Raw genomic sequence first — 23,774 nt, 5'->3', positions numbered from 1 at the left:
TGGCACAGTGGGTTAAAGCCCCGGCCTGCAGTGCAAGCATCCCATATGGACACCAGTTTGAGTCCCAGCTGCTCCACTTCTAATCCAGCTCCTTGCTGATTTGCCTGGGAAAGCAGGAGGATGGCCCAAGTCCTTGGCCCCCATACACACATGGGAGACCCAAAGGAAGCTCTTGGCTCCGGATTGGCTCAGCTCCTGCTGTCGTGGCCATTTGGGGAGTGAACCAGCAGATGGAAGACCTCTCTCTCTGTCTCTACCTCTTTCTGTAACTCTTACCTTTCAAATAAATAAAATAAATCTTAAAAAAAAAAAAAAGTCATTTTGTGAATGGGAAAGCAATCCCATGAGTTATCAGGCCATCTCTTCCAACTCTCTCACAACGATCTCTCTGACTCCTCACAGTGTCAGCAAAGTCACTGTCCCTGTCTTCTTTGTGATGAGTAAGAAAGCCAGTGAGGACATTTTCAATCTCCCCTCTTCACCTACTCCCCAAACCTCACTTTTTCCTTTTGGTTCTAAACATTTTAATTTCATCAAAAGCTAAATGGCAGTGCTTTTTCACTACCATGTCCTTATTAAGTCATTCACATCTGACAACTCATGGCAGGAACAGGGCATCTGGTTGAGTCTGATCTTCAGCATCCACATACCTGTAACCATTAGGAAAGGCAAAAGAGAAGTGACCCCTGCTCAGGGCAACTAGCCCTGCAAGGGCTTGGCCAAATGGACCCACAGACCTGTTATAGGCACTTGGAGGAACCAGATAGACAAAACTGCAGCTCAGGGAATTGGGACCACGTGCTGAGTGAAGGCTGCTGGCCATGGTCAACCACACAAAAGCCTTCAAGTCAGTGGTATTACCCATCTACAGATGGGGATACTAATCAAACACGCTAACCGACTGTGCAAGATCACAAAGCTAGCAAATGGCAGCCAGGCGTCCTGGCCAAGTCCATCTGATCCCTGCCCATGCTTTGTCCAAGGTAACACAATGCAGATGCTCTTATACAGATGACCACAAACCCCATTTAGTTGGGTAACAGGTGGTTAGAAATGGAATACAAAACTAAGCAACGTAAAAAAGAAAAGAAAATTATATTTGTCTACTTTTTTTTACTTTCATGCAAAGAACAACCACCTTTCTTCAGGGGATAGGAGGAAAATTGGCTGAGAAGCAGAATCAGGACTTTGCCGGGGTAATGGGAACCAACTGCACCTATGAAGTTGGGGGGTTACTGGATGTACAGAGGTGGCAAGATTGATCGAACTGGGCATTTAAATTTATAAACTGAAAAAAAAGAAGCTAATGCATAGGTATGTACAGATATGTATCCATCTCTATTTTAATAGAGATCAGTGTTAATTATTTGTGGTGTAAACCTAATTAAAAGAATTATTTGGAGTCCCAATCCTAACTAAAATCAGTTCTTTAGTCAGGGCAGGATGGAGAGTTTAGGTTCAAACTCCTCAAATAATAAACTGGAAAACAGTCTTGAAGAATCTTGTGGTCAAATTCCCTGCCTCTGAACAGCCATCTCACTCCAGCCCCACCAAAAAAAAAAAAAAAAAAAAAAAAGGGTATTATAGCTATTACTAACCAATTTCAGTTTGATCATTCTGAACAAAACTCCAAATTTTAAAAACTGTTTGAGGAATGCTGCTTGTATGGTATGAAGACAATGCTGATAAAAAAACTCAAGGTGAAAAGTGAGTCCATTCCCTTCCCACGATGCAACTTGTTTCCTAACAAGTGAGTGAGCTGTGTGTCAAACCAAATAAACACTGTGCCTACCCATTTCTGCCTCATTAATTACCCCATTCTTGTTACAACAGCACAGGCTTTCTAGCAAAAGTCTGAGAGAAACAAAATTCAATAAGTAGTGTTGAAGTCATTATTCTACTGGTCATCAAATTTGCTACTTATAGCTATTTAAAAAAATCCAATAAAAATATCACAATAATTTCTCCAAATATCAGGTATCTCAGAAGCTTATCTTCCTTAAACACCAGTAGTCTATGTCAGTTGCAGGCAAGTGCCAAGGCAGAAAAGCATTGAAGTTCAGTATTTTCTGTCAGAAGAACTAAGATTTCTACATTCACTGAAGGATGGGAGAAAGCAGAACCTTTCTCTTCCTCCTCCAAGAGCACCCACAGGCCTAGGGCACAGGTAGAGCTTACCTAGATGCTTGGTGCCCTTGAGAGGATTGAAGGTTTTGCTAAAGAGAAATATCTTTAGCCCTGTCAAGCAAGCAATAAGCCCCTTGATTGTACCTTAAAGGGAATGAGAATGTTTCGGCTCATTTGCATTTTAAAGGGTACTCTTTCATGATCTTTCACACTTGTAATAGATGTCTAAACCGTTAAATTACTATTTCTTTTCTTAGCCTGAAAGTCAATGCAGACTAAGAGCATGGCCTCTCCCATTGTTCTTCACCCTAAGTCGGTCCCTGAACAATACTGACAGCTGCTATCAAACCAGGCCGCATTTACTCTGCGCGCAGCTGCTGCTTGTAGGAACAGACAGTCTCCCAGTACCTCCTCCCCTCTGGGGAGACAGGTTGACACACTGCATGTTCAATGAAGGGGTGCAAAGGTCCACTGAATTGTCAACCCAATTTTATGCTACTTCAATTTTCCAGGACACACACAACTCCTTTCAAGCAAAAATCAAGCATATGCCATAGCATGCAACTTATGGTGGGGGATAATTATCGATCACCAAAAACTTTCAAAGAACCTGCTGACATAAATTAATATGCTGATCCCAAAATTACAATGTAAAAAAAAAAAAAAACACACATGTCAGGACGCTGAAGACATCCAACGGGCCTACGTCCTTTGTCACACCCGATTCACCGATTTGGGTTATTGTTGCTACGCCATCGGTGTGTAATCAGCCTTTAAAATCTCAACAACATTTTTCTGAACTAAACTCATTCAGAAAATCAGTGATTCATCTTCCCTTCTAAAACAACTTGCTTTTTAAAATTTTCCAATTCAGCCTCAAAAGGGTATCAGCAATAAAGGTCTGGTTAATACAATTTTCTTCTCCTTGACATAGTCTAAGTCCAAAGGAGAACAGTCACCAGAGGGTGGACACAGTGCCTTTGACCCTTTAAACATAATTGAGTTTTACTACCAAGAAATTATATGCAAAAATCTAGAGCCCATCAGAAAACAAACATGTTCCACAAAGTTTAACTGGGTACTGGAGAACTGCTTTGCATACGTTTTCCTTTTATCAAAACAGGCTTTTCCACCCTTATTCATCTGGGCTAAAAAAATTCCGTGCTTCAACGACAAGTACAATTCGTTATTAGTCTTCGCTAATCAAACACGTTACACGCGAAAGTACCGGGGAATATTTGATGTGATCGCAGAAATAAAGCAATTCATTACACGAGAAAGGGGTACAGACGACAGCAGACAAATGCAGATGTAATTGTGTTTTTTGTTGAATGTGATTAGTGAGCCCACTAAGTAACAGTCAAAAATGTGACACTGAAGGGGTGGAAAGGCAGAGGCTGGACCTGGGTGGGGGGAGGGGCGGGAGAACTGTTTATGCAGAGCTAAGCTGTCAAGTGTAATAAAGCAGCTTGAATAAAATTTAAGCTGAAAATCCACTGAAGCTCCCCATTTCAGGGAGGAAAAAGCTATTAAAAGGAAATGAAGGTCACCCTCCCAGTTTATTTCACCTAATTGACTGCCAATAGCTTACCACAGGCAACCCAACTGCAGATCCGCAATTGAGAAACTGATGAAAGGAGAGTTTTCAAGCTGAGGCTCATTCTTTAATCCTCCTTGGCTCTTATGTTTTTTCTCCATCTCCAGTTGGGATGTAATTTTAAGCCCTGATGGATTAACTGGTTCCATTGTCTGTGGCCGTCATTGGACTATGGCACTCTTAATCCGTACAGCAGCATGTCTAATTATCATTACAAAGTGTCTGAGGGAACTATAAAGACCAGCAGGGCATCTTCTCACAAGCAATTAACATAAATTGATAAATGAGTGATTTGAATCCGCTCAAGGCACTCACATATGAATAAAATCAGAAAGGACAGTCCCTTGTTGCAGCTACTTCGTTCGTTTAGTCTGGAAGGGGCAGGGCACATGAGAACCGTCCTGAGTCCTGCAGTGGGTGGGGGAATGAACTCGGGCAGGGGAGGGAACACACGGTTCACTGGGTTCATTAATGCACAGCAAATGACTTGTGATTGACAGCCAGTTGCCAGCAAGAAGCACTCACTAAACAGGGGAGAGAGAAACCTGGTGCAAGGCTAGAGAGCACCAGGGCCAGACAATTAACACTTCTTCCCCAGCAAGGGAGCGCTCTTTTCACTGGCGTGCCTCTTAAAAATTCATGAAAGAAGCACAAGAAAGAGAAAGAGCAAACAGTTTTATATAGGTTCGAATACCCTAGAAAGCAAAAGGCAAAAGCAAAGCAAACTACATGAAATGATAGCTTGGAGACCTGCGTTGACCTACTGTGATCGAACGTTCTAACACACAAGCAAGGGAAGTATCTAAAACTCCAAGCTACAGCTTTTACTTGACTAATAGAGCAACAGGGCTTTGTGTGTCTCAAGATAAGCTACATATTTTCCCACTTTAAAGTAGATTTATTTTTCTTTCCTTCCTAAAGTGTGCTTCCTGTCATCATCTGCCTTTGCTAAGACCACTTCCCCAAGTCCCTCAGCATGCCTCAAACCCGCTTCCTCCCACCCTTATCAAATAGGTCAACAACAAGCTACACAAAACTATATACATATTAAGTCATCCAATTAATAAGAAATGAAAGCTGGTTATACACACTGTAGGAGGTAGACCTGGTAGGCCACGTACCCCGATGATGGCATTCAACTCTGCCATGGTCACCTGTTTGGCACGTTCGACAGCCTGAGCCACCTGTTGTTGATGCTTTGAAAACAAGAAGAAGAGGTGTTAGCAATAGACAGAAACTCCCCCCGTACATTCTAACAGCAAAAGACAAATGCTGCATGCAAGGCAGGTAAGGGTTTCAATCCATAGTTTCCCAACCACACATACAGGAAAAGAAAAACTGAGAACTATGTTTTCCCTTATTTCTAGAGTCACCATTCAATTTCTGGTGGTAATTTTTGGGTCGGATTGGTAAAATTCCACAAAGGACAGAGAATGGAAACCACAGGCCTGAGTAAATTAAGAGAACAGGACTTGGATGCTCACCCCAAACACAGGAGATGAAGTTTACAGCATCCCTGATCAGCAAATCTCCACCCATCAGGAATTTTTGGAAACTCTGGGAATTCTTCTTACTTTCAGTGTTGGACCTGACCCCCAGGACATGGAATGGAAATTCACCCTGTGTACCTCCCACCTCCACCAAAACATAAAACTGGAGCCAGTTTGCTTTGGAAGGCATGAGGGAGCACTGAGGGAGGGCCCGACAGACAGCTCGACACCAGAAGGGCCTCAGATCTAAACTCATGTCAGACACATGCTGTGCTGGGCGAGGCTGCTCCTCCTATGGCAGGGACGGCAGCTATGAAGCATGGATCAGAGGATCCCAACTAGCACAGACCCAAGTGTCATGACTCCCAGTCCAATAAGCTTGTCACTGCCTCAAGACACATTCATTCTGGATACACTTAAAACATGTGACAGCTTTCCTTAGCTTGGATCCAGAAGGAAGGTAAACTTTCCAAACCAAAACTAAATGGGAAGGGCCTAGAGTCATCTCGCGTGAAGAGTTTAGCCTCTCTAAATACTAAGGTTAAACCCATCTGACTTTGTACTGAAATGAAACAGTAAATATATGTATATGACTCACTTCATTAACGTAATGTGATTACTTGTTTTATCCTTTTGACTATTATCATCCACTCCTTTCACGGACAGCATTAAGTGAACGGACTCGATATGCAAGTATAAATAAAACAGCTGCTACCATGGTCAAGTCAGCCCTGACAGACCCATTTGTAAGTCAGTCAAAGAAAAGCTCTCTACTTAAAAATCTATCAAGGACACCTGAATTGTCGGAAGCTATCAAGTGTAAACTACCCAAAAAAAAAACGATAGCTCTATGTTTGATAGTCATTTTGCAGTTTTCCATAGAAAACAATTAATCTGGGGTTGAGCTATTGTCACCACTTCTACAATGTGCCCTAGGATGTGCTAGAGAGACTGGCAGGGGGTTTACACACTTCAGCTGTAGCAGATGTTCTTCACACTTGTTCCCTGTGATAAAATTAACATCTTAAAACTAGCTAATTTGCAAACAGAGAAGCAACATAATTGCACTTTAACAGCTGAATGGTTTTACTTACTTCCTGAGACAGAAATGGGATGACTTGTGCACAAATCGTATTCAATCTCTTGGCGATTTCAGTCTATAAAGACAAAGCCATACAAATGTTTAGAAAATGTCACAGTCGGTGCAGAAAGGTGAAACGTCATACTCTTTTTAACATTTAAGTCTTCCTCTTCTTCACCGTGGAAGGCATAAAATGGCTTCCCCAGGCTGTTACTAATATGTATCTTCAGATAAATAGTACATATTAACCCAACTTACAAAAGTAAGTAGTATACAACTGCATGCTTTATTGGTCATTTAATAAAGGATAATGAGTAGTTTAACTGCACTGGAAAATCTACGTGGTTTAAAACTACTATCATTGAATCTGGAGACTGCTCAAGCTTCTTAGTGTAAACTTTTCTGACGATGGCATAGTATACCCTGACACATTTACGTAGTTACACGAAGTTTATCCAAACTGACAACAAAAGCCATTGGTGCCACAACGCTGTGCAACAATGCTGTGCAATGGCCCTAGTTTGCAAAAATGCAGTCTGAGCTGAGAGAACTCTTTCCTTCCCCCTTGTTCCAGTGCTTGCACAACTGAAACAGGACTTTAATGTTGGCAGACCTCAAGAAGTCTCAAAAAGTCAAACAGACCAAGACAACATTACTAACAGCAGAACAGGTCTAGAGTGACAGTCGGGTCACAATATCTTGGGTATCTAGAAAATTTCGCCACAGTCAGCAGAAGAAACCTCACGAAGGACCAGAGTTTCAGCTCAGCGGGCAGTGTGTCCTGAGTGCAGCACAGGAAGTTCCTGCTCTGCTCTGCATCCAGGGCAGTCTCTGTCACCACACACTAACTGGCAGGGGAGGGAACACAGGTACTCTGCTTGCACCCTAGGGAAGTAATCCACTTATACCACTTCCAACACCCTACACAATGCAAAGCACCTCTGCTTCTTCTAACTCTTCAGAACCGGTGCTCTTTAAAAAAAAAAAAAAAAAAAAAAAAAAAAAAGTCATCTGTAGAGAGACCCAGCACTGACCTTATTTATTTCATCATTTTCTGTCAATGCTCACTAAAAACAGCCTTTATCTATTACTGAATTAGGCAATGAAAAGGATCACGAGAAGAAAACTATAAAGCTCACAGTCCATGCCCTTGAGAAAGAATGGAGTAAGTAAGATAAAGCAGAAACCCTAGGACCTTTATAATCCAGTACAAAAAACAAAAGAGCCGTCTTTTGTCCTCCAAGATGATTCCAGTTAACTTGAGAAGTAAGCTCTTTGGTTTTATGGGGTTGGATTTAGGCCAACTCAACCCTCCCTGACCACAAAGATAGGGTTACAGACCATGCCATGGAAGAAAAGTACTAGAAGAGGAAACGACTGGTGTAGAAAGCAAACCCATGACTTTGCTTTAGCCAGTGGGGCAAACAGACATGCAAAAAGGGTGCAGCTGTACCAGGTGCAGATCTATCAGGCAGAACTGAGTCAGCCCCTCCCAGTTCATCTGACCATGACCACCCACTGAAGCTAAGTCAAGGTCACAGCTCTCCTAGAAAGCAGGGGCAGGTTTCACTTTCCTTCCCAACAGGATCCTGCACCACGCACGGGGCTCACATGAAGGGGCAGGGATGCCCTTCAGGGGCTCCTAGACAGGCATTTGGCCCCACCCTTGATAACAATATTGCAATAACACTGGGGAACTTCCCCATGTGCAAAATTCACATGTAAGGTTTCCCGATCTTAAAAACGACCATACACACAGATGGATATAGATGAATACTTCTTAAGAAGTTCGAATTACTCTAAGTCCACGCCCAGTGATAAGCATGAATGCATTCTGGTGACTCCCAGCTTTCACAGGCACAGAAGCCCTGTAATAGTAGGGAGCCTCCACTATAGACACTGCCGTTCTGTAATCTGCTTTCCACTCACTGTCAGCCAATAAATACAGACAGGACTAAGTACATCATAGGCATGTCCCACTATTTAAGCCTAACAGTGTTTAAGCACACCTGACACCAGTGGATATTTATGTTTTATCTATGTGGATACTTATGTTTTATCATATTCATTTATATTTTTCACAGTTATAAACTCTGCGCTAAATAACCTTCCACATAGATCTCTAAAAGAAACTCTAGATGTGAAACCACTGGGTCAAAGTGTATGCATACTGTATTGCATGCTGCTGAACTTCCCAGCTGAGAAACTGTACCAACTCACACACTCCCCGTCCATCAGAGTGCTCGCTCTCCCACTCAGTGTCAATATTGGGTTTCGCTGACCTTTTAAAAATCTTTACCCATCTAATAGATTAGAAAATGACTTCCTTCTTATTTGCATTACTTGGATTCTTCCTGAAGTTAAACATCTTTTCACATATTTATTGGTCCACTCTATTTTTCCTTCCTTCACTTTTCTACTGGTATGGAGTCACTGTCTGTTTATAGTGCAGCTTTACATAGGCAAATGTTAACCCTTTGCCAAGCCAGCACAGCTTGATACCAATCTTTCAACCTTGCTTCATATGGATTTTTTTGTAGTTGCATGGAACCTTAATTTTTAAGTGGTCAAACTAAAGAATTTTCTTCCTATGCTCCTGGCCGCTGGATAAGGAATAGAACACATCACAATTATAAAGTCTAGTCTTGTTTTTTCTTCTAGTGCTGCTATGGCTGTGCCTTTTATAATTACTTGGTATAGCTGGAATTAATTTTGGTTTAAGATTCTGTCTTCTTGAATTAATAATAATTGTTTAATTGTGTGTTATTACACAGAATGGTTTCAAGATAAAATTGAACATGGTCAGAGGAGATTTAAGGCCCAGTCTGGGAGCAAATGTTAGGCCTAATAGTTAAGATGCTGCTTGGGACACCCACAACACATACTGGAGATGCCTAGCTTCAAGCCCCAGTTGCACTTCTAAGTCCAGCTTCTGGGAGGCAGCATGTGATGGTCAACTGGTTGGGTACCTGCCACCCCAAGGCAGACTGGAGACCAGGCTGTTGTAGGCATCAGAAGAGTGAACTACTACATAGGAACACATATGCTTGCACTCTGTTTCTTTCTGCCTTTCAAATGAAAGTTATTAAAACAAAATTTACTTTTAAAAAAGACCCAGTCTGGAGAGCAGTAGAAGATGGCCCAAGTCCTTGGGCCCCTGCACCCACGTGGGAGACCAGGAAGAAGTGCCTGGCGCCTGGCTCCTGGTTTCGGAATTGGCGCAGTTCCGGCCGTTGCAGCCATTTGCAGAGTGAACCAATGGAAGGAAGAACTGTATCTCCCTCTGAATGTCTATAACTCTACCTCTCAAATAAAATAAATAAAATCTTAAAAAAAAAAAAAGACCCACTCTGGGGGCTGCCACTATGGTACAGTAGGTTAATCCTCTGCCGGTAGTATTGGCATCTCACATAGGCACTGGTTCTAGTCCCGGCTGCTCTTCTCTTTTTTTTCTTAAAATATTTATTTATTTATTTGGAAGGCAGAGTTACAGAGAGGCAGAAGCAGAGACACAGAGAGAGAAGTCTTCCATCTGCTGGTTCACTCCCAGATGGCTGCAACAGCCAGAGCTGAACCAATCCAAAGCCAGGAGCCTCCTTCAGGTCTCCCACGCTGGTGCAGGGGCCCAAGGAGTTGAGCCATGTATTACTGCTTTCCTAAACCACTGCAGAGAGCTGGATCAGGAGTGGACAGCTGGGACTCGAACTGGTGCCATAGCGCTGGCCCCCTGCTCCGCTTCTGATCCAGCTTTCTGCTATTGCCTGGGAAAACAGCAGAAGATGGCCCAAGTTCTTGGGCCCCTGCACCCGCATGAGAGACCTAGAAGAAGTTCCTGGCTCCTGGCTTCGTATCCACCCATCTCCAGCCATTGTGGCCATTTGGGGAGTGAACTGGAGGATGGAAGACCTTTCTCTATGTCTCTCCCTCTCACTGTCTGCAACTCTATAACTCTACCTCTCAAATAAATAAATAAAACTTAAAAAAATAAACATACAAAAAAACAAGTCTGAATGCAATGAACTTGTACTATAAACTTTTAATAATAAAGCTATCGGGGCTGGCACTGTGGTGCAGTGGGTTAACACCCTGGCCTGAAGAGGCAGCATCTCATATGGGTGCCGGTTCGAGACCTGGCTGCTCCACTTCCTGTCCAGTTCTCTGCTATGGCCTGGGAAAGCAGTAGAAGATAGCCCAAGTCCTTGGGCCCCTGCATCCACGTGGGAGACCCAGAAGAAGCTCCTGGCTCCTGGCTTTGGATCAGCACAGCTCTGGCCACTGCGGCTATCTGAGGAGTGAACCATCAGATGGAAGACCTCTCTCTCTCTTTCTGCTCTCCTCTCTCTGTGTAACTCTGACTTTCAAATAAATAAATAAATCTTTAAAAAAAATATTAAAGCTATCAGTGCCAGTGCTGTGGCACAGCAGGTTAATGCACCAACCTGAAGCACTGGCATCCCATATGGGCACTGGTTCAAGACCTGGCTGCTCTACTTCCAATCAGCTCTCTGCTATGGCTTGGGAAAGCAGTGGAAGATGGCCCAAGTCTTTGGGCTCCTGCACCTGCATGGGAGACCCGGAGAAAGCTCCTGGCTCCTAGCTTAAGATAGGTGCAGCTCCAGCCGTTGTGGCCAACTGGGGAGTGAACCATCGGATGGAAGACCTCTCTCTCTCTGCCTCTCCTCGCTAACTCTGACTTTCAAATAAATAAATAAATCTTTAAAGAAAATATTAAAGCTATCAAAAACTAAAGTATACATTAAAGCAAAGACACTGTAAGTTGTACTAGTCTAGGTAAGAATGAAACAAAGGAAAGAAAAAGATCAAAGAGATCAAAAACCATGCCACATGCCCCCAAAATTCTAAATAAATGATCTGGAGAAGACACGCTTATAAATAAGCACAACAGGGGAAGCTCTTATCTAAGCTTCTCCTCCCTCTGCCAGGATTAAACACTGTAAATCTCCAACTATCCTGACAAGTGACAAACTTGATTTTTAAGCCAAAAGACCTAAAGTCAAGTCTCATCTCTTCTACCTACAAGTTGGTTTACTCTGGGCAAGGAACGGAAATTTTCTGACTGCCCCACCTCTTCCACTTGCTCAGCCTAAAGGAGAGAGCCGAAGGCATTGGCAGAGCAAGGGACAGAGCTGACCTGAGAGTACATCAGTACCACTCCCCCAGGGCCTTCAGAATGCCTTCCCCAGCCCTGAAAACACTGATGGCAGCAGCGTGAAAACACTTAGCATTATCTCTGGCTTCAACACCAGGGATTCTGATAAGATTCTTATTTTAGCACAAATTAACAAGCAGTAATGTTTCTCACTCATGCATCTATTCCTGATCACAGTCTGCTAGCAGGGTTAACCAGCACATTTGACCCTGCTTCAAAGCCAATACTAAGAGAGCCCGGTAACCTTTTCAGACAGCCTCCTATCTCTTCCCAAGGATAAACAATGCCCATGAAACAACTGTGATGACTACATTTCCACCTAGAAATCACTTTCCTGCCCCAAACTGAAGATAGCTGGTACGCGCCTCACCTGGGCATGTATTTTTGACACCACATAAGGCAACAAAAACGGACATTCAAGAGCAAATCTGCACAAAACTCTCCCACCCAGAAATGTGAGGAGCTAGATGAAGGCCCCAGCATCAAGACCCACTTCACAGGCAGCCACCACTCACTCAGGCAGCAGGAAGTAATAGTCCAAACCTATCTACAACAATCTTTCATTCTCTGACCTAGCAGATGCCAACTCCCCTCACGAGTCTATATTGAGACTTAGTTCTCACACAATGTGGGTTTGTGTCTCAGCAAACTAGTACTATGTGTCCTTTTAAGTGATTTCAGTTATTGGGTCCCAGGCCTCTTGATCTGAGACACAGCAGCATCACTGACCTATTTTAAAGTTCCATCAAAGTCAAGAAACCCAACACAGGGGCCAATGTCATGGTGCAGTGGGTTAAAAAACCCCTTTAGACACCAGCATTCCATTTGAGTGCCTTGGGTTTGAGTCCTGCTTTCCCTTCCAATTCCAGGCTTCCCACTAATGCAACAGAAGAAAGTCCAAGTACCTGGACCTCTGCCACCTACATAGGAACCCCAGATGGAGTTCTTGGCTCCTGGTTTAGCCTGGCCCAGTCTCAGCCAGTGTGGACACTTGGGGATCTCTCTCTTCCCTTCTCTGTGTAGTTCTGCCCTTCTAACAAACAATAAGTCTTTAAAAAAGAAAATTTCAAGCTACAGGGCTACTATTCCAAAGTGCTACACAAATCTAAAAGATCTTACCAATCCTTCAAGACCTAACTCAAATCCAAAGCTGCCTTTGTCCTATAATATCAATAAACACACTACAGACTCTTCAACATCTTCCATTACGTTTCCTGTGTCACTTGGTAAACTAAACCTATATGTATCTAGAGAGATTACGTGTTGCATAAAGCTTCCATACAATTTCCTAACAGCAGTTCCCACACAAGTGCCCCCTATACAAGATGGGAAGCATTAGAAGAACAAAACTCCTAACACTGAGGCTTATGTCTTGGTCACACATCTCCCACATAAACTGATCACATGGCATACACTCAAAGTACTTTCAAAATCATGCTGCATTGAACTAAACTCCTAATTCAAGGACCAAAATGCAACCAGATAAATCACCATCAAACAGTGTTCAGTAAGGCTGCTTACAAAAGGAAATCATATATTAGTAGGTATAAGAGTCACATGTGTATATTTCGATGGCCAAATACTTCATAGACCACCAATGAATCAAATGTGGTATATTTTGCAGGGTTCTTAAACTGAAAGTATATCTTATTCTGGCTTCTGAATTTAGAGTTTTAGGATTCTGATTCCTAAAGTCTCAGCTGAGCACCTTTACTTACTCCTCACACCATGTCTAATTACAAGACTGAAGAGTCTACTCTTCCATGCCCAAACTACCCCACTACATATAGAGTGATGCAGGAGTGCTGTGTGAAATTCACAACGGGGCAAGGACTGCTCAAGAATAATTGCCCTTGGGTCTCAGAGCAATCCAATGGCTCCCTGCCCAAAGTCAGCATAGGGAGGAAAAACTCCACCAGCATTAAATTGCAAATTGATGGGTCATAAAAAATGGTGCTTATGCCGAGGGCTGGCACTGATCTTTTGGTTTCCTTGAACTGAGCGGGAAGCCAAGAGAAAAACACAGTGGAGTGTTGGTAAGAAGTGTCTGGCAACAGATAAATGGGCAAGACATGAAAACAAAGCACACAAAAGGAAATAAACGGATAACCTCTAAATCACTTCTGACTAGAAGCCTGTGTCTAAGATGACATCCTTGAATACAGAAAAAAAGCGTACACCCTCACCAGCAACCAAACAATGCAAATTACTTTGTAAGGTAAGTCATTTAGAGCCAGTTTGGTTAAAAAAAAAATCCACCAATGCTGAGTCTTCAGGGAATAGGAAGAATCAAACATTTCTGATGACAGAGTAAATCAGTATAGTCGTCTTACTGGGCAACGTGTTTCAACAGCATGAAATTATTCAAACCCTTTGGTAAGGCTTCTCACAGCTAAGAGTTTATCCTAAGGAAATAGTTCAAATGAAAAGCATTCCATGCTTGAAGCTGCTCAGTGCAGCCCCAGTTTCAAATCAAAAAGGAAAGAGGCCAGGTAGAAATGGAACGTCACAACCATCTGTGGGGTTTTTTAAAAAACTTAGCATTTGCCCTCCCGATATATCAGCTGTCTAATATCAGGAAAATGGTTACATATACTACACCAACCCACAGGCAAGCCAAGAAACCATTAAAGTTGTTTGTATGATAATGATGCAAAAGTGGCCGGCAGACTTACTAGATTAAGGAAGAGGGGGAAGAACAAAAACATGCTTGTCGGGCAGGCCATTAGCCCAGCTGTTGAGACACCCACATTCAAGTACCTGGGTCTGATGCCTGTCTCCTCCAGGCAGCAATGATGATTTAAGTAGCTGGGTCCCCGTCATCCACATGGAAGATTTGGATTGAGTTCCCTGCTCCTGGCTTCAGTCTGGCCCAGACTTAATTGTTGTAGGCAGTTAGGAAATAAACCAGCAGGAGGGAGCTCTCCACCTCTCTGCCTCTCAAAAAAATAAATTAAAAATTATACACACACACACACACACACACTTAATTATACACATGTGGCCAAGCCCTGCAAGAAACACACAAAATAATAACAGTAATTATGATGGGGTGGTAGCGTTGTCACTTTGTTTTTCTGATCACACTGCCCTTGATCTATTGTTTAAATCTATGACACTGGAGAGGGAGATGAGTGTTCAGGTCTACCATGCTTACGATCTTGAGACAGTTTATACTGAAAAGCAGTAACACCAGCAAACTCTTCAACCATTTGGGTACCAACCATCTTATAGTCCTCCAATCACAAATGGAGAAACCAAGATGGTTAAAGCAAGATCAGAAGCTACTTTCTCCACAAAGCAGATGTGGGAAATTTGGGCATATTCCAGCACAGAACCAGAGCTGATAAACTCCTTTGCAAAGCCATGCAGCTTAGTGATCACACAGCCCGAAGAGAACTGCAGTAGCACAAGGCCAACCCATCATCCCTCAGTCAACAACACTACCAAGAAGCAGCTTGCATCTGAAAAGGAAGGGTCACTGTGCCCCTGCTGCCCTGGCACAATCACTCTGCATGGTAGAATAGGAATTTTACAACGGACTCATTATGAATGGCAAATCTTAAATAAACAAGCTGCACACTCAACTTCAGTATTCTCCGTAATATGTGGATGGTACTGTGTATCAACACTGGAATCAGAAAATCCGGCTCATAGAGTAAAATCCACAAAAACATCTCTCATTCTTGAGGATGACATCCAATATGCCTAAAGAAAATTTGAGGGGCTGACGCTATGGCTTAGTGGGTAAAGCTGCTGGTTGCAACGCTGGCATCCCATATGGGTGCCAGTTCAAATTCCAGCTGCTCCAGTTCCAATCCAGCTCTCTGCTAATGTGCCTGGGAAAGCAGCAGAAGATGGCCCAAGTGCTTGAGCTCCTGGAGACAGAGATATTCTTGCCTCCTGGCTTCAGACCAGCCCAACTCTGGCCAGTGTGGCCATTTGGGGAGTGAAATAGCAGATGGGAAGATTTCTCTCTGATTTCTCTGTCTCTTCTGTCTCTCTCTCTCTCTGTAACTCTGCCTTTCAAATAAATAAATAAATCTTAAAAAAAAATTCGAGCTGCATATATATAAAAACCGTGTATCAAACAATGATTCATGCAAAACACTGCAGATAAGCTTTTTTTCTTCAAGATTTATTTTATTTATTTGAAAGAAAGAATTACAGAGAGAGGTAGAAACACAGAGAGGTCTTCCATCCACTGGTTCACTCCCCAGATGGCCACAATGGCCAGAGCTGCACAGATCCAAAGCTAGGAGCCAGATGCTTCTTTCGGGTCTCCCACATGGGTGCAGGGGCCCAAGGACTTGGGCCATCTTCTACTGCTTTCTCAGGCCACAGCAGAGAGCTGGACAGGAAGTAGAACAGCAGGGGCTAGAACCAGCGCCATATAGGATGCTGGCACTTCAGGCCATGGCTTTAACCCCACTGTGCCACAGCCCGGGCCCCTGCAGATAATCTTCTTTTTTTTTTTTTTTTTTTTTTGACAGGCAGAGTGGACAGTGAGAGAGAGAGACAGAGAGAAAGGTCTTCCTTTGCCGTTGGTTCACCCTCCAATGGCTGCCACGGCCGGCGCACTGCAGCCGGCGCACCACGCTGATCCGATGGCCAGGTACTTATCCTGGTCTCCCATGGGGTGCAGGGCCCAAGCACTTGGGCCATCCTCCACGGCACTTCCGGGCCATAGCAGAGAGCTGGCCTGGAAGAGGTGCAACCGGGACAGAATCCGGTGCCCCGACAGGGACTAGAACCCGGTATGCCGGCACCGCAAGGCGGAGGATTAGCCTAGTGAGCCGTGGCACCAGCCAACCTGCAGATAATCTTCTAATAGTCCCTTCTCCTTCATAGGAGAGGAAAGGTTCTCTTGTTTACAGACCTCCTTCAGAGTGTCTGCTATCTTCCCATCATAGTGCCTTGTGTCATCAGTACACATATGAAAAATTTATTTTAAAATCCGCATCAGAGTAGCTTTCTGTTTAAAATCTAATTCCATCCAAAAAAAAAAAAAAAAAACCTAACCTCATTTTGAGGAAATCCAAATTAAAAGAATGTGAAGTATCTTGAAATTCAGGTCTAATGCTTAATGAGTTATCAGTGGTTTACAAACTTGACCAGGATCACGTGAAGAGCCTGTGACAACACAGATGGCTGGACAGCAGCTCTGGAGTTTCTGATTGAGGCAATCTAAGCCTGAGAATCTGCATTTCCTTCTGCATTCTCAGATGACCCTGAGGCCAGTGGACTGGGGTGGGGGGGGTGACACTTTGAGAACCACTGCAGTCTATCAACCACAGACAAAAGCACCAGTGCCTACTGTTTATCAAGTGTACCTGCCAGGCCCTCTGACATCCCTTCTAATCTTCACTTCACCAGGCCCCCAATGAGCATGGACTGAAAGGTTAAAAGAATTTGCCCAAAGTCAGAACCAGAACAAGCCAGTGCAGAGGTCACACCTGCCTCTCTTCAAAACATTGCTAACACTGAAGGGCTGCCTTTTCCAGCAGTTTTTAAAATGAAGTTTCTATAGGGCCGGTGCTATGGCTTAGGCTAAGCCTCCACCTGGGATGTCGGTATCCCATATAGGCGCCAGTTTGTGTCCCAGCTGTTCCTCTTCTGATACAGCTTTCTGTTTCTGCCTGGGAGAGCAGTGGAGGATGGCCCAAGTGCTGGGGCCACTGCACCCAAGTGGGAGACCCTGAGGAAGCTCCTGGCTCCTGGCTTTGGATCAGCCCAGCTCAAGCTGTTGTGGCCATTTGGGGAGTGAAACAGTGGACAGAAGACCTTTCTCTCTGTCTTCCCCCTCTTTCTATATCTCTGCCTCTCAAATAAACAAAATCATTTTAAAAAATGTATTCTCTATAACATCCTTTTAAAAATTGTATTTATTTGTTTTCATTTTAGTCGAAAGGCAAAGAGACAACAGATAAAGATCTTGGTTATTTTATTCCTCAAATGCCTACCAACAGCTGAGGCTTGGTCAGGCAGATGCCAAGTACTCAATCTGGGTCTCCCACAAAGGTGGCAGGGACCCAAGTATTTGCCTCCAGTGGTGCACATCAGGAAGCTGGAATCAGAAGCAGAGCCAGAACTTGAACCCGGGGCCTCTTCCAATGTGGGATGCAGGCATCCCAAGCCATGTCTTAATCGCTGTACGAACACCCGCCCATCCACACATTTTTATAAAACAAGACCAAGCAAGAACACAAATGGGGAGTGTAGGAACACATCTGCCTTCTGTGAAAACCTCAAACAATATTCATTTAAATTATTCCATCCATGGCAACGTAATCTCACCCCCTTCTTAAAAGCTATGATTAAAACAAAACAAAGAGTACCAGATGACAGAAACCCTTTAGTGGCTCAACTAATCAGAACATAAGTCACCAATTACTGGCAGATCATAACTTTTATGTTCCCTCTCCCCCTCACTTGGCAACTCCCACAGCGTTCTAATCTGAGAGCTCTTTCCAACTGGGCCCAGACTCTCTACTTTCACACTCTAGCTTTTTCTGAAAACAAGGAGGGGTTAAAAAAAAAAAAAAAAAAAAAAAAAAAAAAAACCATGCTGAAGGCTGCCAGGGCAGCGATAGCAACACTAATTGCTGCCATTCTCTGGCTCCTCGAGAGGCAGATTGCAGGGGCCTGCATCTCGGGAGAAAGCTCTCCTATCTTCACAGCAGCTCTCAGCAGAAAAACTCAAGTGCCCTTAATTGTTTATGTTCTTAATGCAGAGCCTCTTGAATGCATTCATTTTTAATAGCAGGCTTGAGTATGGAGCCCATCAAAGAATGACAAAGCAACTCTATTCATTCATTGGTTCTCCTTCCGGCAATGATGGTCTTTTGATTTATTTGCAAATGACAAGCTTGCCAGGCCCCACTTGAGGGCTGCTCTCATTTTTTTTTTTTTAAAGAATTCAGTTGCATTTTCCAAGATGAAGTTGAGTCTGCAATGCTGTGTATTTGTGTAAATTTTTTGCCCCTTCAGTTCCTTCTAATTAATGACTTAAATGTTTTGACCCAACTGTTGCCAAGCAGAGCATTTGGGCTTTAATTTGTCATTTTGGTAAAGATGCATCTTTGACAAAAGCATCGCAGCTGTTTCAGTGCCTAAATAGCACATTTCCATTATTCAGAAACCCTTGTTATGGAGTTCAGAAAAGGCCTGTTCACAGGAAATCGTATTAACTTGTCGCAGGATGGAAAAAAAAAAGACCGCTTTTGGTGGCTTTAAAGGAACATGCATTCTGGTACCATGGAAGGTTTTCAAGACAAACCTGGCAGGGTGACTCACAGAACACCTCTCTATGAAGTCACTACCCATTGTCCTCAAATGGCAAGAGCCAGCCTCTCCCAGAAACACACGCCAAGCAAGCCCACACCTTTAACCCTCTTCATAAATCTCAGTCAATTAGGGAGCTCATGAAAAATAAGATGGTATCATACAATAGCAGGATTAGTGGGAGGAAAAGCTGACTGCATCATCATCAGATGAAGGCTAACATTACCACTGTAAAACCAAAACATGCCTAGGGAAAGACAAAAAGACAGCAGGGAATTTGTAAAAATCAAGTAACCTCTGAAAACAGAGTTCACAAGACTTTTCCTCAAAATTCATAACGTTGCTTCCTGACATAAAAACTTTAAAAACACTTTTTCTCAGCCAAAGCTACCCACTACTGAGGCCTGTGTAACTAATCTCCGGTTGACAGTGACCTCCAGCAGTCTACACTATCTCCATACCTTCCAACAGGACAAGGCAAACATTCAGGGCATGCAACTGAAGAGCACTCATAATTTACCACTAGCCTTGGGATCTCCCATTGCTACCTCCTTACATCTTGCCTGGAGATCACTGGATAAGCAGTTTGCCATGAAAGCTGACCCAGCACATTGCAACCTTTGGCCAATCCAGATGGTAGAAAAGGAACTGCCTGCACCATGAAGCAACCACATGTCAATGGGTTGCCTAACTTTAAAAGCCTGCCACAGAAGAACCATTCACACATATGAATGGCAGCTGCCACTCTTCTTCCTGGACTACCTCTTAGGGAAAATACCTACTCCGCAAGGAGACCTAGCTATCAATGCCATGACAGCAGAATGGCTGCAAGTGTAATATATATGTGTGTTGGTGAGGTTCTGTAACAGTGTCACCCCCTGGCCCCCAAACACAGGGCTGAAATCTCAGCTGGAAAGTCCCTCAGCTGCATTTCCACTCCCCCAGCTCAACTGCTGGCCAGACCTGTTCCTTTGGGAAGGAAGACAAGGCTCTTGGCCTTCTAAGTTGGAACCTGGATTCTCTTTCCGGTTCAGTACCATACACCAAGAAACTTACAAAGCTCCAGGATCTACCCCCAAAATGGCCAGAGCAGAGGGATTTGTAACAGAGGCAGCTCTAATGCAGAAAGGGCAGCAGAGTCTGCCCTAAGAACAGTGCACTGCACTGCGGTATCCAAAGTGCTTGGGAAGGAAAGGTGGACATCGAAGGTGGGAGCCACTGAGGCAGAAAGAGGACTTGTGAACAGTGTTCAGCAGTCAAGAAAAGAACCTGTTTTCTAAGAAAACATTTAAGATCATGATTAAAATGAAAGCTGAGATGCTAGCTAAAATTTTCAAAGCCTAACCTTTTGGAAAAGTTTATTTTAAGAACTTAAAAGATTGGTAAGCAAAAGGCTCCCGATGACAGATGTCATGCTGTGCATTCACTGAATACTGACTCAGTTATGCATGTGGAGGCAAATAGGACTCACATTTTAAACACAAATTAACTTATCGCCTTCCAAAAACAACAACAACAAAAAAACAATTTATTGCCTCCTAATACAATCCACAGAAAAAATGCAAGCAAGAGAGCAAAAATCACTGTCCTCCAAAATCAACAGACTTTAAGGAGAAAACAGTATGCTGCGTGAGAAAGACTCTACTTAGAATTATAGGGATTGACCAAAAATAAACATTTGATTAAAAATACGCCAGAGGAAAAAGCCCCATGTCCCCTTACACCTAGTGGTGCCAATTTATAATTTTAATATTATATGGTGGCACAGTGTTGTCTAAGATACACTGACTGAAGAAGTATTAAATAAACAAAAAGGAAAGCAACTGAGAATAACGAAAATGAGAACCATGTATAAATCAGGGGCCACCAGAAGTTGCTTCCCCTATAATTCACAAGTGGACAAATCAATTTATATGCTCCTGTGTGTGTTTTTAGAAAACAACTGAGATATTCCTCCATTAATTATGTGGGTTCCAGGACATGTCAATTCTTGTTTCCCAGAGCACCAGAAACTAAATTGAGCCCACGTATTCTGTTACACTGGCCTGCACTTGTGCGGTTCCCACGGGGCTGGGCTGGCTCAATAATGTTGAGCTCCTTCTGAAAGAACAGAATAGACTTCCTGCCATTTGGACTGTGAAACACAGTAATCCACCAGGGAATAAAGGTCAATGTTGCACTTTTGGTCATTACTGAATCATTTGAGATGATCTGTGGTGAGGATGAGAAGAAAATCGAAGGCTGTGAGAACGCTGCAAATGGCTTGACCTCAGACCAATTTTCATCTCCATCTGTCTAATAGACATGTGGCTTAAAAGCCCTCCCTCCTTCTGGGCCACTGGGCTGTTTTCAAATCCGTGGCACAAGCCAGGAACCAGTTAAACAATGTATTAATAAGGGGAAATATCCTTCCAGGCCTGACTAAGGCTTACTTGGGTTTTAGGTCCCCAACTGAAGTTTGAAATGCAGTTGTTATGTCTGCAAGCAGTACAGCAGAGGAGAGATCTTAACTAACACGGGGAATCATGTGCAGTGCAGGGGCGTGTGCCTAAATCTCCGTACTTGTACATGCAAACACATGCAGGCTACACCTCTACCCCCACCAGAACACAACCACACAATTCCTATTACATCTGCTAACACATACACAAAGAACCGCACTTCTGAAAACTACATGTGGCTACTGAAGAAATCCTCTTTTTTTTCCAAGTGCCCAATTATAGCTCCTTAATTGCTCACAACGATTTCAATCCTTAAATACAAAATATTCTTGGGAACCCAGAGCCTAATTCTCATTTAAACCATGGAATAAATGCTAATATCCCTTGACTTTGCACCAAAACTCCCCATTCACCAGCTTGGCCGAGCTACTGTTTTAAGATAATGTTGTGCCACATATAAGTTTAGGCCTCCATAGTATATCAATGTCAAACAACATCGTGTCAAGCTAAGATTCAATTCAGGTAAGTGCCACTGCCAAATTTTCTTGTTCCCAGACGGGCTTTAAGATTATTTTATTGCTTAAAATTTAATTTGTTCCAACTCGTGTCTCCATGACAACGTTGGCTAACCCTGCAAATCATTTGGGTAATTGGATATCTTATCTTTCTATTGCTCTCAAATCGAATGATTCTGCTAGAATTGTAACAGCCAATCAAATTTACAGTCCTCCTGAGTAATAGACTTGGAAAAGTAGCCACATTCATCTCCTCTTTACAGCCATATTAACCAGTATGCGACAAACAGTAGAATCTGGTCTCCAAACCATACTCCAAATTATAAATGGTGTCAATACCAATATTCTCACAGTGCAAAGTCTACTCTGAAGGCCCTTCCCCTTTTATCTTGCTTTAATTTGAGAAGCAACAATCGGTACTTATTCCGCGTCAACTTGGAACAATTACAGGACTTTGAGGGAACCTGATGAGTAATTTCAGAAGCTGATGATAAAAAATTTAAAAATAATTCTGTTAAAAACCTCACTTCTTTTGGGTTATGTGCTTTTGTGACAAGGACCAAAATAATGGCCACGTAAGATTGTACTACTGTATCAACACGCACTTGTCTGGGGCTCTTTAGGGAAGTGAGCCATACTTATTGTATTAGTCAGGAGATAAGAATAAATGTAGATTTAGCAAGCGGTTCAAAAGTCTCTGTACCCTCAGAGAAATCCGTGTAGTCAGAATGTGACACCCTCTTGTACTTTATTTAATTCAGTTTCACAGCAACCAGGCCAGTCAATTAGGAAACACAGATTTCTTATCAGATTCAAAAGTCAGCAGTTCCCCTCTTGAGTTAGTGGTATGATTTTGGCCGTTGGTCAGCTAAAAAAGCACAGAAGTTGGATCCATTTCAGTGGTTCCATTCCAATCTTCTCAGTAGCTGTGCAAAGACATTGGCTCCAAGGGAGCTCATGGCGCAGGCACTGTGAAAGAGCCAGCCCATTTACAAATGGAAAAGGCTCTGCAACCCAGGCCAACTGGCAGGCCGCGACAGTTGTCAGGAACTTGGTACTTCCCTTACAGACACTCAGGATGTCAGAGCCACTTCTCAAGCTCATTAGAAAGAGAAGTTAAGGAAGAGCTTTTCAGCACGCGCACGTCAGCAGTTGCTGAGCTTGTGTGAGGGCAGGTGCTGCACTGCTTGTCTGAGCTGAGCCCTCCACGACAAACTCTTCCCAAAGACACACAAAACAGTTGTACTGTATCGTGCTTGGCATATGAGCCAGCAGCCCAAACTTCCAGTGTAGGGCTCAGAAGCCCACCCCAGCGGCTCTGCTTTTTCCTTTGTTGAGGGGCTTGCTTTGTTGTGTGTTCTTTTGTATATGAAGTTTTTCTGTTTTTTTTTTTTTGCTTCCTCAATTATTCACACTTACACAGCAGCTGTGAACGTGTCAAGAAAAACCTCAAGACCATGGAGTAAATTAAGAAATAGAAGAACACGACTCAGACTTTCATACAGCACTTTACAGAAATCACTACAGAAACACAACTACACACATAAGCACATATATGTAAGTGTACCACGCTTAGGTTCCAGACTTCTCATTCTAAGCAAGCAACAACTGGACCTTGTAACTTCACATACACACCCCAATTTGCTTTCATGATGACAACTTCTTAAAATTAAGAGTTGACTTTACACCTTACAAATGCTTATAAAAATCTAAAACACACCTCCTTTCCTCTATTCAGCCAAAATTTACTTCAATACAATGAACCAAATCTTCTTTGTTGTTCATCTATCCCCTTCAATAAAAAAACTCAACCCTATGGGGCTGGTGCTGTGGCGTAACGGTTAAAGTCACTGCCTGCAGTACCGGCATCCCATATAGACGCCAGTTCGAGTCTCAGCTGCTCCACTTTGGATCCAGCTCTCTGCTATGGCGTGGGAAAGCAGTAGGAGATGGCCCAAGTCTGTGCGGCCCTGCACCTGCATAGGAGACCAGGAAGAAGCTCCTGGCTTCGGATCGGCGGAGCTCTGGATGGTATGGTTAGTTGGGTAGTGAACCAGCAGATGGAAGAC

The 23,774-nt window shown here is 43.3% G+C and overlaps 1 protein-coding gene across 15 annotated transcripts in view; it reads right to left on the bottom strand.

Annotated features, from left to right (window-relative positions):
- Window positions 1-23,774, bottom strand: part of TLE1 (TLE family member 1, transcriptional corepressor) — a 96,495-nt gene that overhangs the window by 59,227 nt on the left and 13,494 nt on the right. For 9 of the 15 annotated variants that reach the window (XM_051846765.2, XM_051846781.2, XM_051846802.2 and 6 more), the window contains exons 5-6: window positions 6,309-6,371; window positions 4,846-4,920 (exon numbers count right to left, since the gene is read on the bottom strand). In XM_051846765.2, the coding sequence (XP_051702725.1) occupies window positions 4,846-4,920; window positions 6,309-6,371 (138 nt within the window). Of the gene's footprint in view, window positions 1-4,815; window positions 4,921-6,308; window positions 6,372-23,774 lie in introns of all 15 variants that reach the window. The other 6 variants (XM_051846743.2, XM_051846752.2, XM_051846777.2 and 3 more) reach the window with 1 other exon arrangement.

Source organism: Oryctolagus cuniculus, chromosome 1 (genome assembly GCF_964237555.1).
Source record: "Oryctolagus cuniculus chromosome 1, mOryCun1.1, whole genome shotgun sequence".
Classification (NCBI taxonomy): domain Eukaryota; kingdom Metazoa; phylum Chordata; class Mammalia; order Lagomorpha; family Leporidae; genus Oryctolagus; species Oryctolagus cuniculus.
This window is presented reverse-complemented; position numbering and strand designations above follow the sequence as displayed.